This window comes from Equus caballus, chromosome 14, assembly GCF_041296265.1.
Source record: "Equus caballus isolate H_3958 breed thoroughbred chromosome 14, TB-T2T, whole genome shotgun sequence".
NCBI lineage: Eukaryota > Metazoa > Chordata > Mammalia > Perissodactyla > Equidae > Equus > Equus caballus.
The window spans coordinates 34,747,544-34,771,211 of NC_091697.1; the positions used below are offsets into that span (position 1 = coordinate 34,747,544).

General features: G+C 42.6%; 1 protein-coding gene across 17 annotated transcripts in view; it reads left to right on the top strand.

Annotated features, from left to right (window-relative positions):
- The window catches only part of ATP10B (ATPase phospholipid transporting 10B (putative)), a 286,400-nt gene that overhangs the window by 195,340 nt on the left and 67,392 nt on the right, over window positions 1-23,668 (top strand). For 16 of the 17 annotated variants that reach the window (XM_070232979.1, XM_070232974.1, XM_070232977.1 and 13 more), the window contains 2 exons: window positions 3,482-3,686; window positions 19,771-19,856. In XM_070232979.1, the coding sequence (XP_070089080.1) occupies window positions 3,482-3,686; window positions 19,771-19,856 (291 nt within the window). Of the gene's footprint in view, window positions 1-3,481; window positions 3,687-13,865; window positions 13,980-19,770; window positions 19,857-23,668 lie in introns of those variants that run through there. The other variant, XM_070232982.1, reaches the window with a different exon arrangement.

The window sequence follows — 23,668 nt, forward strand, 5'->3', positions numbered from 1 at the left end:
CTCTGTCTGGGTGCCCTCGGGCTGTGCATCCTTGCCTGTTCCACAGATGCGCTCCTGACAATTGAGGAGACAAATGGACCCTAGAGAATTAGGAGACCAGCACAAAGTGGCCCAGGGCACAACGAAATGACCCTGATGTCATTTTTTATCCTTAAAATTCCTATAAAATTTGACTCTGATTCCACAACATAACTATGTCTACATTAATATAAATATAATTCCTTAAATTATGTACCAGCTAAATTACAAAATCATATCCCCACACACACACACACAAATCTTTTTTAAAACTAACACCCCAAAATCATGTTGATCCCGTAGCTTCAGGACTCCCAGATACACACAACAGGATGTGTGTCTGGAGGTATGTGTGCCTCCATTTGAGAAGCACAAGCCCCAGAGATGGGCAATCTCTGTCCTGAGGAGGCTAACCCTACAACAGAGACTGAGAATGCTTCTTCACCACTACATGTCATCCTAAGGAAGGCAGGATTACATCTAAGGAAAGACAGAGGCAATTGCTACCAGTACAGCAGTGACCTCCCTGGGATCCAAGGAATGACAGAAAGAAGAGATAATAGAAACTGGTCTGACTTTCAGCTTCTTGAGTGGCTCCATTGAGCTCATGATGGCTATCATCATGATGGGAATTGACAAGACGACACTCCAGCCCAGCTCAGAAGTAACTGTTCATAAAAATGTATATACCGTAAGCTCATCTCCGTACCCCTCAATCTCCCATCACCTTACATCCCATAACAAGCAGTGAAGTCCTTTATCAGAAGGGGGAAGAATAAGATTCAATGTTCATGGGAGGAGGTGTGTCGGCCTTGCCTCTGATATGCCTACATATGCAGCACACCCAACTAGCATTTGCAAACCTTCTGAACCTGTGTGCTCTGGATATGTTGGCAATTGGGAGACTGCTCAGAGTCAAAGGTGTCCTCCCTAAATCCAATCTCAAATACCAGGTGGAAGGCTGAGATTACAGCAATCAACTGATACCCTATCATTCCCAAAGGCATTATCCAATAGGATGCAAGTCAAAGAGAGGAAAGGAGGAAGAATGTAGACAAGTTGAGTGACAATCCTTTATTCCTTGGAGCAATTTTGCTATAATATTTAAGCACCTTTTTTTTCCCCAAAAGTAAAATAAAAGCAATAAAGAAAGCCAGTCCCTCCTTCACCCTATGAGATTCCCTTTCCATGGAGAGTATGGACCATTCCAATTCCTTTAAATGGTCTTATACTCGAACATTTAGCAGGTGTTCCCATGGTGCATCTGAAGAAAAACACAATCCTCCCTTGAATCGGCAGTGAGAACATGAATTATTTGACAGTTACCGTGACATTCCTGATGGAGGAGTATCCACTCTGAATGCATCAATAAACGAACAGATAAATGTATTTCTGAAACGACACTGAGAAACAAATCTGGAGTGACTGCCCCTATTCTTCATAGAAAAAACAGTGATGTAGGGCAGAGGGGAAGCTTAAAATAAGCTGATGGGATGCAAAGGGCAGAGGAACCTGTTAAACCTGTCACATGCTTTTCCATGGAAAGAATTATTCTTCAAATGCTACTGAGGCACTGCCCCCGAATCCTCAGAAGTGGCCTCAATAGCCATTTGGAAGATATTGCCCATGGACTGATTTGACCAGCAGGCGTGGCACTGTCCTTTCCAGAACCACAGGCGCTTCTACAGAACTCTGTGGGTCTTCAGAGTTACAAGGCTGCTCCCAATTCTGGTGTCCTGCTTACTTCATAGACTCTTATCAGATCTTCCTTTGGCCTCCCAAAGGGAAGCACATTCATTTCAGTGAACGGGGAGAGTCCTGTGCAAGGCCCTTTCATAGCAAGGAAATAGAGTCTTAGGAGGGTTTGCTTGGAGTTCTCCAGAGGACCCCAAGGAAGCAAGACATTGAACCCCTTGTCCTCCTCAGGGACATTAGTGAAGTCAAAGGAGAAAAGTGGAATTCCAGTCACATCTCTATCTCTGTGGAAGAGGATATATGTCACGCCCAGGGCAGCTCAGATTCCAGCAGAAACAGAAACAATAACATGCCCAGGACTCAGCCTCAGTGAGGAAAAACAGCAAAGGAGACCCAGCCTCTCCAGGCCGGCAGGGCTCAGGGGCAGCCGGCTACAAGCCAGCTGGGCTCAGATAAAAAGACCACGTGTGGAGTATTGGTTTGGTTCCAAACCCCACATTAAAAGAGGAACATTTCCAAACGCAGCCTTAGGCAGAAGAGCACACATCTCCAGAACAGATCTTAAAACTGTGTCACACAAGAATCATTGAGGGCGCTGAGAAAGTTAAATTTGACTTGGCATGTCCAAAAGGTTTCACAGGACACTTGATGAATGCCTTAAAATATTTCAAAAATGGTAGAAGATGGAGTAGATCCAATTGCCTGGGAGAGCAGAATTAGTTCAATATTTGGCTAAGCAGAAGGAAGACTTTCTAAAATGAGAGCTCTTTGAAATGGAAAGTATTGCCTTGGGTGGGAGCAGGTCCTTTTGCTGGAGGTGGAAAGGCTGAGGCTACAATGCCACCTGACAGGACACAGGGGGATGTTTTTGAGGAGGAGGAGGAGATACAGGGAGTGACAACTGTGGGATTTGGTATCAGGTTTGACCCGATCTCAGGTTCTAGCTCTGTTTTTGTATGATCTTGGGAAATTTTTCATGGACCCTCAATTTCCTCATTTGTGATATGGGTATAATAATATCTACTCCAGTGGGTTATTATGTAAGTAAGTGAAGTATTAATTAACATGAGTGCCTGGCACATTAGAAATGCCCAATTTGCAGTTGCTGCTGCCACTGTCATTATCGGAGCTTGATAAATTGCATGGGAAGAGAAAGTGCGTAATTTCGTCAGATTTCTTTAGCCATGATTTCTGTAGTTATGATAGGTCCCATCTCATCAAAGTTCCTGGTGCCATCTTCCTAATTCCCTGACTGCCAGAGTTTTCTCTTTCAGGACCACTCTGTCTTCCTAGACAATGGCCTATAACCTCACCTTTCCCATTGCCCATCTCCTTCCATAACCAGAAACAATCTCCTATACGCTAGTTCCTTACAACCCTGCTTTCTACGGTGATAACTGGCTATTCTGAGAAACGATGTCTATTGAGAGTGCTTTGTTAACATGACTGTATAGTAACCTTCCTCTTTAAATTTTTTCTCTTGCTGGAAAGCAAGGGCTGAGCACAATACCCAGTCAGCAGCCGGCTGTCAACCAAAACTGAAATGATTATAAAGACAGATCATTTACTAATGAGAATTTATAGATCATGCTCAGCTTTGCTAGAGAGATTATAATGGTGGCCAATTAGGGCAAGGTGGAATACAGAGTGGTCTGTGACAGGCTGACTAGGGGATATTTAGGTGCAGGTGAGACCTTCCTCCATTCACTCATTAATTGTCTGGAGAACCTTAAAACTCACTCTGACCCCCGTCTTTCTCCCACCCAAGGAAAGAGCAGAGCTACGTGCAGAAGTGCTGGAAGGATGTGCGTGTGGGAGATTTCATCCAGATGCAGTGCAATGAGATAATCCCAGCAGACATCCTCCTCCTCTTCTCCTCGGACCCCAGCGGGATCTGCCACCTGGAAACTGCCAACTTAGATGGAGAGACAAACCTGAAACAAAGGCGTGTTGTGAAGGGCTTCTCGCAGCAGGTAGGGCTCTGTCTAAGATCAACAGTGAGGCCAAAGTAGAGGTTTCCACCTCTACTGGAAACTTGAACTTAATCTGGTGGGTAGAGAGGAGAGTAGTGGATGCCTCCTCTTCCCAAGCACTTAGGTACACCTAATCTTGCAAGTCACTCTGAGATGGGGATTATCCCTTTATCACTGATGGGGAAATTGAGGCTTAGGAAAGCTCAATAACTTGCTGAAGGCCTCAGAGTTCCTAAATGGGGACCCACTCTGTTCAACTGAAGAAACTGTGCTCTCTGCTCTAAAGCAAGGAATCTAATACCTGTTCCTTTGGGACCACCCCCTTTTCTGTCCTTATCCAATCCCTGCTCATCTTCCCAGCTCAGCTCCAGCAATTTCTCACCCCATAAATCTTCTCCTGTACTCTTCTGACCCCAGCATAAGCCACAGTATGGTATTCTTGACTATTTTTCCATTTGTGTATATCTTACCATCTCAACAGTACTGAAACCTCTTGAGGACAGGGAACAATCACTGACACATTTATTTAATCCCCACACTTACATGTACGGCACCTTGGACATCATTATTCACTATTCAAACAACCATTATTGTTTGGTTGTTAACAGCCCAGGCTCAGGAGTCTGGCAGAGCTGGCCTCAAAGCCTGACCCCACCATTTATTAGCTGTCTCCCCTTAGGCAAGTTATTACCCTCTCACACCTTCGTTCCTTCATCTGTAAAATGGAGACAAAAATACTACCCTCTGAATGGGGTGATTCTGAAGATTAGATGATATGTACATGAATTACTCAGCATGAAGACGAGAACATAGTAAGAGAGCAGTAAATAGTAGGCAGTAAATAGCCATGGCGTTTGTAGGCAATGTGTGCTAACTGATTGCTACTGGGTATGATATTCCAATTTTCAATTAAAATTCCCCTTGTAAGTGTTGATTTCCAATCTAGTGCCTTTCTCTGCCCATGGAAAAGCATAAAATTCTATCACTTTCCTTCACTCTTCCAGCCTCTGGCTGGAGAGAACTGGATGAGTCAGGGGATTTAGGAGAAAGAAGGCAAGTGCTTCATTCCGCAGAGATCCTCATGAGGTGGCGTTCAGTTAGCCAGATTGAAACGCCTCAAGAGAAGACAACTCATCATAGCTCTCTTTGCCTCTCTCAAAGCACCACATGAGTAGTTCTCATAAAATCCCTTTTGGATGATTGATTCAGTTCTCAGAAGTCTGTTCCCTCCTCCTTACAATGGGAATAATAATAGCTAGCCCACAGTTTTGCTGTGAGATTGAAATGAAATAAAGAACAAAATATGGGGTTTGGTGAATAGCAGATACTCAGTAAACGGTCTACTGCTGCTGCCTCGACTGCGGTCACTGCACCGGGCGTGGAAACCACCACGACCACCTCGCTGTCATCTTGCTCTTCACTGTTATTATGGCGTCTCAGTCTTCCCATTGGGCTCCAGGATCTGCTTGAGTCAATCACTGCACCGGGGCTTGGCATCTGAGTTTTCTCTTCTTTGCTTGTCCTTGCCGCATTCACCAAATCACCCCAGTGTTTACAAAAAGGCAGGGCAGGATCTGGGTTAACGTCACAAAGCCATCGTAGACATGCAATAATGATCTATTTCTGGGCCCAGAGCCCTATGGCCTTTCCTCTAGATCAGAGGTTTTCAAGCCTTTTTAACCGTAACTCAAAATAACAGATATGCATTATGCACGCACACACACATGCGTGTGTGGATATGTGTGTAAGTCCAAAGAACTGCCACCAGCCTTACTACATGCAAAGCACTCTGAGACTTTCTATTCTATTTAATTTTTTTTAAAAGTTCTGGGAGTGGTGAAACTTGGAGTTGCTTACAAATGGCCCCTTCAGCCTCCCCACCTCAACATCCTCCTCACAATTCTGAATCCTTTTCACTCTCCCTTGGGCAGCTATTTCTGTGTTGTTGAGTTCCAACCAGTCACTTTTCTTTTTGCCTTTGGCAGCAGCTCCCAAGCTGTTTCTGGTATATTAATTAGTCGGATAGTTTGGGACTTGACTAGACTGAAGAGCTAGATGAAAGGGTCATTCACACTCCAGTGCTGTCGACCAGCCAACTTAATAACATCCCTCAAACTCTAACCCTGCGTTCTCACAGGATATTTGAGATGATGATTTACCAAAAAAGGGGTAAATTCATTTGTGAAGGGAAGAAGATTTATTTGAACTTGGAGTTTTCCAGAGTTCTCTATTCTGTTTCAGTTCTTCATTCTCCCCCTCACTTTGCTCAAGAGTGTTTTCCGTTTCTGTATAATAGTAGTGATCGTAGTAATAATATGCTTTTATTAAGCCCTTACTAAAGGCTTTGCATGATTATCTCATTTATCTTCACAAAAACCCAATGAGATAGGTGCTGTTATTGTCCCCTTTATACACAGAAGGAAATTGAGGCCTAGAGAGGTTAAGTAGCGTTCCCCAAGGTCACTGAGCCAGGAAGTGTTGGAGCCAGGATTCAAAGCTAGGTTTGTCCAGAGTCTCAGCTCTTAAGGTTTCCAGTAGCTCGTCTCCCTGGTCCTTTGACTGTTACCTTGGGTTTACCCAGAGATGCTCACTTGAAAGCACATGTTCATCGTTTTCAATATTCTTCCCACATGTAAGTAGCAAGTGAGTGGCAGAAAGAATAAAAGTTGGCTTGAGCAGCTCCCGGGGGAGGAGGAATTTTGGCTGCTCTTCGCTGCCATGCTTCTCCCTTACGTCTTTAGTGCAAAAAGATTTCTGAATATAGATAAAATTCTCTCCTGGCTAACTGTATACTATAGTATTTCTCAAATGTGCCAAACACAGATGTTGATGAGAGTTACAAGAAAAATACATGTTGCAAGGTCAGATAAGATCAGAAGACAATAGGTTACAAGCTTTCAAATACTGCGTACCTCAGAACTTCTCAGATACTGTAATAAGCCTCAAGGAGAAGAGGAGGCAGGTACTAGAATGTAGTATTTCTAAACATGTAACCACAGAAAGCTTTGATTCCAAGGAACATATCCCAGGGCTACTGCAGGAGAGGTGGCGTTACTATTTAGTCATTTGCCCCAAATACATTACAGGTGTTAAGGATGTAGCATAATCACCATGGGGAGAAACTTTTAAAAACGTGCATGCATCCTTCCCCATTATCACCCCTAGATTAGGATTCCCCAGGACTGGGCAGGGGTCTGGGCACACATATTTAAAAAACGTTCCCCTAGATAATCTCAATACGAACCTGCCCCCACCTCCTTGAAAACCTGTACAACAAAGGGAAGTTGCCACCTCACACACTTCCAAAAAACACTTGTCATAATGAGGACGAAACTACCATCTATGTGCCTCTTACATGTGCTGGTGCTCTTGCCTGCATTGTCTTTTTCAGTCCTTGCAACCACCCTCTGAGGTGGACATTCCTATCCCCATTTTACAGACGAAAACTCTCAGGTCCACAAAAGCAAAATTTCACCAATTGTCTCAGAGAGGATTTTGAACACCTACAAATATGCTTTGTTTGGAAATGTAATATCTTAGATAGTAAATATGAATGGCTTTTGTTAGCTTGCTTTCCCTCTAACTCCCTATTGGCTATGAGACTTTCACTTTGCCAAAAGGGTTTTTACCAACCACAGAAATGTCTAGAAACTTCCCACCCCACACTTACACCCACACCCATTTTCACCATCTTCTGGACGATAACAGATTACTATATTCTGTTAATTCAAAGTCAATAAGACAAACTTTGTCCCTGCTCCCCTAGATAAGCATTCTCAAGGTGGAGTCTGCCAAACTCTTATCTCAAGAGAGAGTTCTTGAAAAACAAGGTTCATGGTCAAATCCAACTGGGAAGTCTGTGTCCTGTGGACCACTCTCTCTTGGAGGTTCTAATGTCCATTCACGTACTAAGGTCTCCGAGAAGACTTGGAGTCAAGAGCCCAGTAAAACCTTCTTTAACCCTGAGCTTTCCAGACTTATTTAACCTCAGAACCATTTTTTAACACAATACTTTTTAACACACCTATAGAAATTTGGGGGAAATATTAACCTGGATTGTTAAACACACGTAAGCACAATAGGGGAAGAGTGGCTAAGAAGTTGACAATCCTCATGGCCTAGGTAGTTCACTCTTTACCCTCTCTGTCTAGGTTCAAATGAAATTATAAACATGAAAGAGCTTCTCAAAAGAGTCTTGCTCCTGTGACATGAGACATCATTCTCAGGGTTGCCCAAGAGTTAGTCCTTGCCTCAGAATTCAACTTGGACCAAGCCAATTTTTTTTCAATTGGAGCTTTCGTCATGATGGGCTATATATGAATTAAAAAAATTATTGACCTGTTTTTGAAATATTTATTCCTGTATTCCATTGCTAGAAAAGGGGGGAAAGGAAAGGAATCCAAAATTAGGATTATGCTAAGGTCTGCCAAGCAGGCAAGAGAACTTCATTAGAGAATTAAATTGTAGTTCTCTCTTTGGTGACATTCTGATCCCTGAAACCTTTTTTATCAAAGGGTTTCCATGATGGGCAGTAGGCATTTAACACCTGAAAATGAATGTATGCCATCATTTTGGTAAATGAAGCAGTTACAAAAGCCAAAGAATCAGAAATGAATTCTTCCAATTAGTATTTCAGATCAGACATATTCCTGGTTATCTATTAACCAAATCATTGATGCCTAAATCCTACTGAAGCATGTGTCGGATCATTTCCCAGTGCCAAGCAGGAACTTGCTATGCCAAGTATGAGACACGGACTAGCCTCCTCAGCATCACCTGAAAGCTTGTCCGAAATGCGAAATCTCAGGCCCCATTCCAAACTGAACGGGAACCTGCAGCTGAATAAGATCCCCAGGTGATTTATGTGCACATTAAAGTTTGAAAGCACTGGCCTAGGGTATCATCGGTTAATGTAATAATTGTGCTTATCTGTTTATTGCTCAAATTACAGATTCTTAATTGACTCTCACTTTTAACTAGCTTGTATTCCACTGATAGCTAATGCTTTTAAGCAATGTGCCCGATTGGCAACAGCCATTGTAGCTTGGATCCTCTGCAATGAACGTGCACTGATAATGTATTTAGACAGAGGAGCACTTTGCCAATAGAGTTGAGGTGGTGTGGGCAATTATTCATGGCCCTCCCAGTTCAGAGATGCTGCCCTTCAAATGAAGCAAAAGATAGCTGCCTGTCCTCTCAACCTTGCCTGTCTTGAGAACCAGAGACAAACCTCTGTCTTCATGGATTTTGTAATGAGTCCTGCCCCAACAGGCTGTTGCAAATTTCCTTTAAGAACGATAGTCTTTCTACCTGTTGACTACTGCTTAAATGTTAACCAGAGATCACAGATTTTAGGGTTCTTTTTATATAGGATGTCCATAATAACAACAAATAATATCAATAGATAGTTTGATTGAGCACCTACTATGTGCCATAGGCAGTTCTTCTACGTGTCCTATACCTGTTATCTCTTTCTGCTTCTCGTAAATAACCATATGAGATGGGCACTTGGATATCCCCATTTGACAAATGAGGCAAGAACAGTTAGGGAACCCCACTAGCAATGGACTGAGTTCAGATTTAAACTCAGGCACAGCTCTTTTAATTTTTTGTTATGGAAATTTTCAAGTATATACAAAAGTAGAATAATATAAATTTTTATGTACTTATCACCTAATTCCAATAGTCAACTCCTGAGCAATCTTGTTTTATCTATATCCATACTGTCTTCCCTCTGAAAATTATTTTGAAGTAAATCCTCAATATTAAAACATTTCACCTATAAATATTTCTGTAACTATCTCTTAAGCATAGGATTTTTTAAATATACCGTTATACCATTGTCATGCCAAAAATATTAGCAATAATTCCTCGATATGAAACTTTAAGTCAGCATTCAATATTTTCAGTTCATTTGAATCAGGATCCAAATAAAGCCAAATGTTGACATTAATTTCTTTTTTTTTTAAAGATTGGCACCTGAGCTAACATCTGTTGTCAATCTTTTTTTTTTTTTCTTCTCCCAAAGCCCCCCAGTGCATAGTTGTATATTCTAGTTGGGAGTGCCTCTGCCTGTGCTATGTGGGACGCCACCTCAGCATGGTCTGATGAGTGGGGCTAAGTCCGACCCAGAATTTGAACCCTGAGCCACTGAAGCTGGAGCACACAAACTTAACCACTCAGCCACGGGGCTGGCCCCTGAGATTAACTTCTTAAATCTCTTTTACTCTTATATGTTCCCTTTTCAGATTTTTTCCCTTGCATGTTTAGTTTTTGTTGCTGAATAAACCAGGTTGTTTGTCCTGTAAAATTTCCAGTAGTCTGGATTTTACTGCTTGCCTTGTCTCCCTGTGGTGTCATATACCGTGTTTTCCTGTCTGCTATATTCCTATAAATTGGTAGTTGGATCTAGTCCCTAAATCAGCTTCAGTTAGATTTGTGTTAGTACGTGTACGTGTCAGTGTTGCATGAGTTGATTCTCTAGCGTCCTTCAAAGGTGACCGATGAGATTTTTTTTTTAGTATCAATATGAACTCATGGATATAAACATATTTGATTTATGTAGAATCAGTCCAGTTATTATCTGTATATTGACTGCCCTGTCGTCAGTGAGTGGGAACTTCTTCACATTCACTTCTGAGTTCTTTTGCCATGACCTCAGTAGTCTTTGGTAGATCTAGTCCTTTTCAATGGAAAATGGTATTTAGAAACCACAGTTAGTACATGCTAGCGGTCCTTGTTGCTGTTGGGTTAATCATTGTTTCTATGCCATTTAAACGCACAGAACTAGGACTTTTTTAAAGATTAAATACATCAGGAATTATGCAGATACTTCAATTCAAATTCAGGACTGGAGGTTTTTACTCAACCTCCTCAATATTAAATATGTAAATCCTTCCCCTGCATCTGGCAAAGTCCTTCACCACTGTACCACACAACACCCTTTTAATAGTGGACACAGGGCTATCCTTGGAAGTAGAAAAAGAAGGAATGAGCAACATTTTTGAGATGAGAAAACTAAATTTCAGAGAGACTGAATCTTGTCAAAGATTACCCCGCTAACATAGTGTTGAGCCAGAATTGTAACTTGATTCTGATGTACCTGATTATTTTTCCCATTGTTATAGTAATTTTTAGATCCCTTTACATTTCTCAAATAAATACAGTTTTAATATATGTGAAAATGCTAGAGCTATATGTTCTGGTTATGATTATTTACAATAATAATAATTTGACTGTGATGGATGCAACTCTACAAAAAACTTACTTTTATTTTTTATTGCCCTATGACCTCCTTCCTTTTGGTGCCCCTCTCTTCCAGAGTCCTACTGGGGTGTGGGCACACATATGTCACACACACACGCACCACAGACACAGGAGACCCCTCATCCCAATGTTTAGCACTATTTGCAAACCTCTGTTTGAAAGTCTTTTTCCATTTCCATCCCTTTAGGGCCTTATGAGGAAGCTCTGTTAGGTTATGTGAAAGATGTAATCACAGTAAGGTGCTGGTGGGTGATAGCCCAAAGTTTTCCTCCTTCCCTCTATCTCCATACCCCATGATAACGTATTTACATTTGAACAGTGACCTTCACTGTCTTAACCACTAAGGGTTATCGTGGGCATTTCAGGCCAACATAGGAAATATTTGGCGTCTCAAAGCAGAACCATACCTATTTAGTATAAAGATTAGTCAAGATTCTTGGTTGCATGTAACAGAACCCCAACCCAAAGTATCTTAGACAAAAAGGGAATTTATTGGAAGAATACAGAGTGAGTTGGGCCTCAGGTCATGTAGAACCAGAAATTTGGAATCCATCAGTACAATCCCCATCTCTTGTCTGTGTTTCTCTTCATGATTGGCTTCGATCTCTCAAACCAACTTCCCTCACGTGGAAGGAAACATGGCACCAATAAATGGGCGCTTACAGCTTCACCCCCAGAGAGGGACTGGGAACCTTCCCTGTTGTCTAGATTGAAAAGCATCCCAGGGAGAGAGACTGATTAGGCTGGCTGGTGTCATGTACCCACCCTGAGACCAATTAACTGGCCGGAGGGGAAGGATTCTGTGATTGGCATCCTCTACCTCAACTTCATGGTTGAAATTTGCCTATGAGTCAGGGGAGTTCTGAGCAGCACAGTAATAAGTATCTATTACATCCATTACACATCAGGGCTATATAAGCCTAACTTATGTATGACCAAGGTCAACGATCCTTAAGGAGAGGGGCCCCATGTCCCCCATCTCTCTCCTAGAGCCCCTAGTGGCATTCCCTCTTTCCTGTCTGCCCTCTCTCTGCCTAGGCAGCATTCTCTAATTCTCTATAATGTACCCAGGTGAATCACTCCTTTCTCTGTGCAAGAACATAGACTTTGTTCTTGCCACTCTCAACCATTGAGCCAACCTCATTGTAGTTCATTTGATAAATTCATTTACTCAACCAATGTCTGATGAGGTCTTCCTATAGCCAGATACTGTCATAGGATTTGTTGTTGTTATCAGCAGGGGTGACACATTACGAGCATATCTTCTGTGAACAACTTATTATAGAGTTTCTCTAACTGGAATTCATACTCTCCTCTTTGTGACCTCTTTTGCCAAAAATGTGAGGTGCAAAACATTGGATCTCATGTCATTTTCTTGTATCTCAATCATCCACAGCAAGAAAATGTGTACAGAAAAGATTTGTCTGTGCAACACTTTCTTAAGACACCACTGCCCATCTGGTGGCAGCCACCCATATTTCAGACATCATGCATTCACTCATTCATTCACCAAATATTGATTGAGGGCGTTCTGGGTGCCAAGCGCTGTAGCTTGAGCTGGGTAAACAGAGAGATTCTAGACCGTGACTGTATACTCTAACAGGAAATTACACAGACAATTGTTAACAAATAATCCCACAAACACTGAATTGATTCCTTTTAGGAATGACAGAAGAAGTCATCCTTTCTCCAGTATTTGTTTAGCATGCCGAACGCATGCCTTATATGTTGGAAAATGTCATAGCAAGATTTCAAGATTAAATTTAGTCTTAGCCCTGAATAGGAATCAGAATATGCTTTCACTTAAGAAAAGGGAACACAGACTATGAGGAACCCTTAGACGGAGTCTTTCCCCACAGCACTCCAGCCCAATCTGTGTGCTTTTGTGAGCATCATCGGGGTAGGCAGGGAGACTCAGGGTGGTTGCATATGCAGACCATTTCCTCATCCAGGGTCAGAGAGGAAAGTAACTGCCAGTCACTCTCTGCTGTGGGTTATCTTGAAAAGAACTCTGACCCGGAAGCAGGAATGTTATCAAGTGCTGGTAACAGTCATTACTTTCCGGATAGGATTCTCAGAAATCAGAGTGTTGTTTAATTTGTATGCCAGGAAGGAAAGCTCAGTCACCTGGCTCAGCAGCTGGGGCGTGAAGAACATTTCATTCTACCATTTACCCGAACAAGTATACTAAAAAAAAATAAAAAAGCAAAAAGCGAAACTTTCAATTAGTACTCTTCTAAGTTTGCAGTGTATCTCCTACGTAGCTGCCTGTGTTGGCATTGTTTGCGTAGCCTGTAACCCTCGGTCCTTGCAAAGTCCACATGAGCACTCCATAAATGAGTTACTGTTGCTGCTTTGTCATCCTCACCACCCCCACCCCCGGGTGGTTCTTCTAGTCATCTAGCCTGAGGGTTGTGTAGAAACAGACTCTGAGAGCCGCACAGAAGCCCGGTGATACTGGTCCAACTCTTCTTTTCCACATACCTCCCTGGCTCATAGTAAAAACTCAAGAAATAAATGCATTCTGTGTTTGAGGAAAGCATTTAGCTGATCTGTCTTTCTTCACAGAATCTTTCTTGAATATTTCCTGATGGCCAAGGAGGAGATTCAAAGTGATCTAAGACATACTTCCCGTCCTCTAAGAACTTAGGCTGTGAGTCTCTGGTTTCTTTCTAACATAAAGACCCTTCGTGACCATGAAAAAGTTTTGATAACCCTAACCCCCTAAGCCCTCCTCTGTGAAAGTAATTGTCCTTTCAGTGTCCATTATTTAAGAAAATAAATTAAAACAAAAAGCTACAATGCATTTGATGCCCTTTTTAAATGGATTTGTAATTTATTAATCTCAAGAATTCCTCAGAAACTGGAAAACCATCAATGTGTGAAACTTATTTTTTCTCTATCTACTGACAGCTTTTTGGTGCATATGGGCAATTACGGACAAGTTGCAATGCTTGATCTTCCAACTGGCTTATAGAAACAGCCTGGAGTTTGACGATTAAAAGTGTGACACGTTACAAGTTCCAAGTGAGTGGTGCAGATATTAGGAATTATCTAGGTTCAAAGGAAGGGAAGATCGCTGTGGTCTGTGGTGAACAGGTGGGTCCTTAAGAGGTGTAGACCTCGGGCTTGGCAATGAAATTTTAAGAGAACTGTCAATATGGAAAATTTGCAAAGAAAGCATGAAAAAGGCCCACAGGGTTTGTTCTTCAGGCAGACAGCATTAAATGCTTACATCAAGCAGAGGACAAGTACGAGCTTTAGAATCAGACACACCTGGGTGCTCACGAGCTGTGTGACCTTGGGCAAGTTACCTAGTGTAATCAACACTCAGTTTTCTCTCCAATTCAATGGGGCTAACCTGTCCTGAACACTTTAAGGAGAGTTGGGAAGATCAAATAAGATCAAGTAAATAAGGGGCAACATTTTGTGAGCTGCAATTTTACCAAATAAATAGACATCATTATTTTTTTAGAGGCCTAGGTGTGCCCATGGGACTGAGTAGTCCACTGTGTCGATTAAGATTCTTTGTTTGCAAGCAACAGAAATGACTCTGGCTAGCTTAAGCAAAAGAGAATTATTGCAATAATGTGGAGGGAGGTGGGTGGAAGGGGAGAAGCACGTGATATGGCTCATAGAATCAAAGGAAATCTAAAGACTCAGGCTTAGAAACTAGAACCAAGAATCCTCAGTGCAGTGGCTGAGTATCGGTAGCAACGATTACTTAATGGTCTTATTTGTTTTTCCCTCCCTGAGTCATTTCCCTCAAGTCAAAGTCCCACAGTGGGAGAGTCTAGTGGGCAGGGCATCTTGATTTATAGTCTCACCAAGATTACAAATCACAGAGGAGAGAGAGTTTCCCAAAAGGATATCAATGGATTTTTAACGAAAGGAGAGTAGAATGGAAGGTGGGAAGCCGGAAAACAACTATCTACCACAAGTAATTTCAAAAGATCATTGATACATTTATGTAATCCTATTTACTGATCAACTTTAACTTTATTTGTGAAGAAAAGTGGAAAATAAGCCTAGAAAAATAAAAGTTGAGGCTAGTGGAAGGGAAAGGGCCAATTCTAGCTACTGGAATGTATTTCAGCTGTCTGTTTCAGCTTGGCCTTCCCACTGGCCCTGGATGGAGGCAGCTTGCTGATTCGGGGCCATAGGTGAGTGAGGAGTACCTTAACCCAGGAGAGTCATTACATGCTAACACTTGGCCCACTTTCCTCTGCTTTTATAGACACCGCCATTGACACACCTGGGCTAAACTGGGAACTTTGAGTTGTTTTATGGCTGCAATAATTGATTTTTGTCAATAACCTCTCCCTTCTCTCTGATCCTCTCTCACTTCCCCCCCATGGCTCATTTATTTATTCATTATCAATCCTCTTTTATTTTTAAGCTTAATAGTACATACATTGCAAGAAAACCACCTTGTAATTGTTTCTATAGTATAGAGTGATATATATAGATTTCACTTATTACAAGTCATTAGGAACCCCTAGTCATAAGACCTAACTCTTTTCCCAATTGAAGAGAAAGAAAAAAAATCCTATCATATCCTCTCCTGTTGGACAGATAGGATAGATGTGTTCTCCATCTAAGCAACTTCATCTCACGTTAGCCTGGAGTTTCTTCTGGAGCAATTCGCAATTCTGTCCCCTGGGGGACATTTGGCAACATTTTTGGTTGTCACAATGCTCGGGAGTGGAGGTGGGTGCTACTGGCATCAAGTTGGTAAAGACCGGGAATGCTGTTAAACATCAAAGAATTATCCAGCCCAAAATGTCAAGAGTGCCAAGGTGGAGATATCCTGGTCTAGAAAAGCCTTGACATGCCTCCCAACCAGATGTCTATGTAGATGCTAGAAAAAATGATGAGAGTAAGCCAACGCCTAAAAGCAAAACCTTTCATAAAACAAAAAAGTAAATTTTTTAGAAACAAGGAAATAAAAAACACTGGATTGAAGTAAATCAAAGATCAGCATGACAATATGTAATTTAGTTTTTGATTCTTCCTTATTTGACCCGAATTCAAAAGAGTGATGGTGATAATGATAATGATGATGATGATGATGATTTCTAGGTATTGCGGTTTGCTTATTTTTTATTGAGATATAATTGACATGCTTTCAGGTATACAACATAATGATTCAATATTTGTACATATTGTAAAAGGATAACAACAAGCCTAGTTAACATCCATCACCAAACATAGTTATAACTTTTTTCTGGTGATGAGAACTTTAAAGATCTACTCTCTTATAAACTTTCAAATACACAATACAGTGTTATTAACCATGGTCACCATGCTGTACATTACATTCCATAACTTATTTATTTTTTAACTGGAACTTTGTACCTTTTTACCCCCTTCGCCCATTTTACCCACCCCCCACACCACGCCTCTGGCAACCATCAATCTGTTCTCTTGGTTTTGGTTTTGTTTTTGTTTCTTTTCAAATTCCACTCATATGAATTCATTTACTATGTCAGGTACTTCAGTCTTAGGAAGTAGAAAAGGAAACAAGGCCCAGAGGAGATCTTAAATGCTAATCTTTCCTTTGTGCATCAAAATAACACGATGGTTTAAAAGAGCAGTCTGTATGGCCCCGGAAATCCCAGGGGTAAAGCCTGTCTTCCTGCTTTGCTAACTGTGTGTCATTGAGAAAATTACTGAGTCTCCCGAAGCCTGAGTTCCTTCATTTGTAAATAGGGATAACAACAGTACCTACCTGACAGAGTTATTGTGTGAATTAAAGGACATAGCACATATAAAATATTTAGTTGGTTCCTGGCACATAATAAGCATTCAGTAAATGTTGCAGCAATAATAAAAATAACAGGAGGAGGAGAAAGAGGAATAAATGTATTGATGATAAGGATGATGATGACTGGCTTTGGATTCTGATGACATAAATTGCAGTTGTGTCTCTGTTACCAACCATAAGACAATTGCTTTACTTCAGTCTCCATTTGCACATCTGTCCAAGCCTCTTAAGGTTACTGTGAGAACTTAACGACAGGTGCCTGGCACACAGGAAGTGCTCAAGGTAGGTGGGTCTGGGCTAAAGAACCACAGAGACCCACACTCTTGTCTCTGGAAAGGGTTTATCTTTTCCTGTCCCTCGATGGCTCCCCAGGGCTTTTTGTCTGTTAGTGAGACTTTCCTCAAGGATAGCGCCTCAGATAAAAAGCTGGGTCAGAAAAATCCATGAGGCGGGCTCCATCCACCAGCTAAGGAAAGCTGTGGGGTAGTGAATCAGAAGGGAATCAGAAACTCCTCGACAAGGTTAAAATAAGGACTCTGACAGATATGTAGGACTTGGCAATTCCCCCCACCCCTCCTGTCCTTGGACTCTTCTAGCAGCTCCCTGGGGTGAACTACAGCAAATCCTTAAACGCAAGCAATCCTGAGGGGTCATCTTCGCAAACAACAGAGCGCATGCGCCCCTCTCCACAACCCATCACGGGGAGGGAAGAAAGGAGCCCAGGGAACAGGTAGCTAGAAAGGGAGAAGTCACCTCTCTGTGCAGAGAGGGAGTCAGATGGAGCACCCAAGGCCAGTGCCTAGAAGAAAAGGAGAGCAAGGGACGCGTCAGGAGGAAGGTCACTGGGAAGCCCCATGAGGGACAAGAGATGCAAACGTCGCCATTGCCCGTAATCCGCCCTGCGTGATGAAACAGACAACGGAGACGCGCTGCAGCAGGATCATTAGCTGCCACTCATCTCTGAAATGAGTTTGGATTTAGAAAGTCAGCAATAAGCCGCGTGGTATGGATCGGGAGCGCCACACACGGCTTAATCAGGGGCGTGAAAGCAACTGACAAATTACAGCGTAATTTGTCATCATCTCAGAACTCGGCAAGTGTTTGTCCCTGAAAGAATCGATACCTGGAGGGAAAAGGACTGTATTTTTAGAAACTCGTGGATGGGTAATTTATTTCAAGTGAGTGGAGAGTTTATTTATGTTGGCGCCCCCACAGATCCAATGGACAGTATATTTAACGCCAAGCCAGGAAATGCTATCAGTTCTTCTAATCAATTTACCCCTTCCAACAGCTGGACCTTGAAGTTTGCAGTGATAAATTCACTCCCCGTGCTAAAAGCTCTACCCAGGAAACTATTTCCATTTGTGCCTTTAGCACCGCTTCCTTCTATTTGCATAGCATGCGCCACCTTTCCAAACTTTCCCCATGAATTCTATCTTCTAGGGTACAAAGGAGATGCACAAGGGAAGAGGCGTTAACCCCATTCTGCAGATGAGGAAACTGAGGCTCCAGAGTTAAATGCAGTATTAGTCAATGCGAGATAGAATTAGAAATCAAGATTTCTTTGCCCCCAGTTGTGTTTCTCCCCCGTTGGACTATAAGAGACTGTACAACTGAAATACCTAATGAAAGAGAAAAAGTGGAGAAAGAGTCAAGGATGTATTTAAAATACTTTGCTACGAGAATGTTCAGGGGGGTGGGGGGTGGGGGTAGGTGGGCAGTGTGCTGTGCAAGTAAAGAACAGAGGGTCTGCGGTCAGACTCGGAGTCAAATCCTAGTCCTGGAATGGCCATGGGTGGCCTACTTCACCCTTCTGAGCCACAGTTTTCCCATCTCTAAAAAGAGAGGGTGAAAGTTCCCACTTCACTGAATAATTGTAACCTTGAAAATAAATGATGTATAAAACTCTCGTTACAGTGTCTGGCAGAAATAAGAGTCCAGCAAACACTATTTATTTTGTTTTATTAGCTACTATTTTCACAGCATTTTTACAATAGCAAAACAAATTAGAACAATGTTTATGTTCAATAGTGAAATGATTAAGTGAAATATAGTGGCATTCATACCATGGGTTTCTACACAGCTGTTAATAAAGATGTAGACAAATTTAGCAATGTAAAAATGTTCAAGATGCATGAATACAATCTCATTTTTGAAGTGCATAAGTATAAATGTGTGTCCATACATAAGTGTGTGTATGTGGTTATTTATTTTCAAACCCCTGGAAGCATTATATATGCAAGAACCTTAACTGTGGCTTTCTCTAGGTGGGTGTGATTTATGATCTTTTTTTTTTGATCATCTATTTCTGTGCTGCTCAATGTAGTAGCCACTAGCCACATGTAGCTATTTAACTTTAAATTAATCAACATTAAATAAAATTTAAAAATCAGTTCCTCAATCATGCCCCCAGCCTTCAACAGCCACAAGCAATTGGTGGCTTCCATCCTGGACAGCGCAGATTGAGCACATTTCCGTCATTCCAGCAAATTCTATTGGACAATGCGGTCTAGAGATTCAAACTCAGGCCTGCCAGAGAAATGTGATCAGGGCAGGGACTTCCCTCTGCCGTGCATCTCACTTTTCATTTGCATACACTTTCTCCTCGTTAATGAGGACTTAACTTTTTCTTCTAACACATTACAGCTATCACAGTGTGACAAAGCGGGTATTACTTTATTTGCAATGGTTCTAACTGATTAGCTTTCCCAATGATCCTATTAAAACTAGGTTCCGGGGGGCCAGCCCCGTGGCTGAGTAGTTAAGTTCTCATGATCTGCTTTGGCGGCCCAGGGTTTCGCTGGTTCGGATCCTGGGCGTGGACATGGCACCGCTCATCAGGTCATGCTGAGGGGGCATCCCACATGCCACAACCAGAAGGACCCACAGCTAGAATATGCAACTGTGTACTGGGGGGCTTTGGGGAGAAGAAGAAGGGAAAAAAAGAAGGATTGGCAACAGATGTTGGCTCAGGTGCCAATCTTTAAAAGAAATAAAAATAAAATGAGATCCCTCTGACTTAATAACCTCACAGCGTCCTCTCTCATGCAGGAAATACAGTTCGAACCGGAACGTTTCCACAACACCATCGTGTGTGAGAAACCCAACAACCACCTCAACAAATTTAAGGGTTACATGTAAGTTTCTAATGCCCATGTCCGCTAGTAAATATCTCCTCTGCAACTAGAAAACATTTTTTCTCGAAATGGCCAAACAGGTAAGTATCCAGATCCTGAGGAAGTTTATTTCTTTTTGTCACAAAGAAAGGCTAGAGAAACCTAAGTAAATTGGGAAACTTTTCCTATTATTTTTTTGGTGAAGTGACAGTTAATTATCTCGCAGGGTTTAATTCACTAATGGGTTTTTCAGAACTCTAGTGAAATAGCATCAAAATCAAGACTACACTCTGATTCAGAGAAACCAAGTGTGATCTAATTAAGATCAGTTTTCTCAAAGAGCCTGTGTTGCATTGTAGATAAGAACAGGGACTCTCGAGTTTGACAGACCTGTGGTTTGAAACCAGGTTTTATCACTTACAAGCTGTGTGACCTTGGGTAAATTAATTAACCTCTCTGGACCTTGGTTTCCACATCTGTAAAATAAAGATTATCATACCTACATCACAGGATTTTTTTTTCTCAGAATTAAATTGTTTATCATAAGCAAAGCCCTTAGCACAGCAAATGGCACAGAGTAAATACTCAGTTAATGGTGGCTACTGCTGTTGTAATCATTGTTATTCTTATTCCTCAGCTTTGGTTCTGAGAGTTTTACTGTAATTCTGCTCCCACATCAGATGACCAGTCTTATTGCAAGAAAGACCAAAAAAGAGCAATGCTAACAGATGTGAATAAATGCCCTTAGAGCTTTAACGGTTTTTAGAGTACTTTCACAGAACATCATCTCATTTCATCCACACAAGCCAGGAAAGTGAGTATTATGATCCTCATTTTTCAGATAGGGAGTCTGATCATCTAAGACTTTTCAAGATTCACCCAAAGGCACACAGCAGGTTCAAGACAAAGCCAGGGCTTAAATCCAGGTCTTTTCATTCCAACTCATGTATTTTCTGTTGTCGTGCATTGCAGAACTCAGCCATGTTATGGCGACTTCTCTACCCAGAGGGGCTGGAATGAGGCTTAAGAAGGCCTCTTAGGAGGCAGATGTCGATGCTTTCCCTCCGCCCACATTTTCTCAGGCTGTGTGCGATGTCATGAGGAGTGATAGAGACGGCAAAGGATATGAACAATACAAGAGAAATAGCAGCTTTGAAACTCAATTACTTGTAAAATGCATAGAGAGAGCAGGTGGAGACGGGCAGAGAAGGGCTCTGGGGGAAGAGGAAGATTCCTTGCAGGCATCTGACAAGGTAGAGCTGGCCACCTGCCCGGCAAGGAGTCCACCCCTCATGCCCGAGGTTTGGGATCTGGGTCATCCCCAGTCACCCATGCCTGGAGCCATTCTCTTTCCTCTTAGAGAACATCCTTCTTGCTGGGTTCCTGTTTGGATCCTCCGTCCCCCAAACAGCTCAGGCCAGCAGCCAGCCTTTCTCAGTTTTCAGCCTGGGTCTGTCCCCCCATCTCAGAACTTTCCCAGCTGCACCCAAACCCCAGCACCTCCTCTTCCTGGGTGCTGCCCCTAGAGACCCGTCTTCACCCCCAACCTGCCCGAGCCTCATGAATGAGCCCTAAAAAGTCCTGTTGGTCAGCCCAGTAGCCAACCCATGGGATGATGGGGAATTCTCCTCTGTGGTCCTGCGTCGGCATCAGGCTCTGAGAACATCCTCGGGCCCAGCACCCTCAGATGGTGTGCGCTCTCTTCCTGAGCAAACCACAGGTCTGATGCCTCCAGGTTCCCAGAAGCTTCTTTGGGTCCCCTTCATTTAGGAGTTCTCCTGTGACTGCCCAGGCTGGCTAGAAAATGAACAGCTTTTAATGCTCTATTAGAAGATTAGGAGTGTCAGACGGGAAAATGCAACTTTTAAACAATAAGATCTCTATAAAGCAGTGGGTTCGCAAGCCCTCCCCCACCACCAGGGGACCTATGGCAACGTCTGGAGATGTTTTTGGTTGTCACACCTGGGAAGGGTGCTGCCGGTATCTAGCAAGTAGAGGCTGGGGATGCTACTAAACATCCTACAACGTGCAGGACAGCCCCCACGACAGAGAATGACCCCACCCAAAAGGTCAATAATGTCAAGGTTGAGAAACGCTGAGCAGCCCGGAGATAGATAATCCTTTTCTACCATCCATTAAAAAAGGAACTTTACCACTAGGAGAAGTAGAAGCCACTGTCATATGGTATCACCTCAGAGCATCATAAAAATGTTCCTTAAACCACTAGCTACCGATAGTGACTTATTCAAGATTCTGTCCAGAGCCAGCCCCTCCTCGATCAAGAGAGGTGGAGCCTAAGCTTCAGCCATTCTTGGACCATCCTTATGGTTTGTGTCACATTCATAAAACATCTAAACTTTACCAAATTTTTGACTTATTTTTTTCTTAATTTATTTCGAAAGGAAAATTTATATCCCTGGTCATATGGGAAACCACTATCACTTGCTATACATAGAAGGTGGTAAAATTAATGAGACCACAACGATTATCATTATATTCTAACTGTTGACTCCAACTTGCCAAAGCTGCCTCTGTGTTGGAAAGTAAGATAAGTAAGTGCTGGAAAAGGGTTGATGATATACTCGCACCAAATCTTCTCATTAGAGTCAGAAGAAGTGCAAATAGAGTGACTGGTCAGTAAGTTAACAGGGTGCTACTTAGGGAACCCCAGCACAGTGAAAACCGCATGAGAGTTGGTGTCTGTGGCCTGGGTTCCCGAGTCCTAGGATGTCCCGTGTACTAACTGTGTGGCCTTGGAAAAGCCTCTCACCCTCTCTGAGCTTCAGCTTTTTCACCAGAAGATGATCACCCTGCTAACTTCCCAGAGCTATGACGAGTCAAATAAGATGAGTAAATATAGTTTATAAACACGGTAAGGAATAAGTGATATTAAAAGGCACAATGAGTGGCAATATAATGCTCTGGAGCCAGACTTCCTGGGTTTCAATCCCCGTTCTGCCACTTACTAGCTCTATGGACTTGCCTCAGTTTCCCCATCTATAAAGTGGATATGATAACATGACCTGTCTCATCAGGTTGTCATGAGGCTCAATTGAGTTAATTCACAGGAAAAACTTATAAGCAACCTAGAGAAATGAAATGTTAAAGACCTAGAAAGAGACTATCATTTTTCTGTTCTCCCCAATGCTGTGGGGAAGTTATATTTAAACTTCCTGAAAATCTGGAAGGAAAGGCATAGGATAGAGTAAGGGCCAGACCCCAGGGAATGACTGGTGCTGATTGGACTCAGAAGTTTCTAGTGCGAGGTGGAAAACTCCATTGCTCCCTGAGACTAGAGAAGGGGAAAACCTCTCCGCTTTAAGAAGCTGCCTCCCAGGACATTGCACAGAGGGCCACTGTCCACCTCCTGTGAGGTCTGTGTATTTCACAAGAGATGGAGCAAGAGGAGTCTAGTTCAGGGAGAGACCCAGTGAAAGATGCAGCTCTGACGAGAGAGGCCTGCGAGCTGCCCCTCCTCACTCATCTCGAGGTATAAGAGGCAGGGCTGCCTGGCATCTTCCACGGACCTGGACATTCAGCTTGTGTGGTTCTGGTCCCAGCAGCTAGGTGGAATGAGCATATGAACACAGCCTAAGAGGACTCAGTGCCAGTCATTGCAGGGCCAAAAGCCAGTTCCCCCACACTTGGCCCCTAAAACCATTTATTGAGTGTGAAAATTGAAGCCAAGGCTTTTTCAGCAGAGCTCTGCCTTTGGGTGGGTGAATGATGATTTCCTTATGGATGGATAACTCCCTTCTTATGGTCCAGCTACCTCCAGGCCTCCCAGGAGAAATGAAGAGTTGCACTTGAACATGAAGGTTAGATTCCAAGTT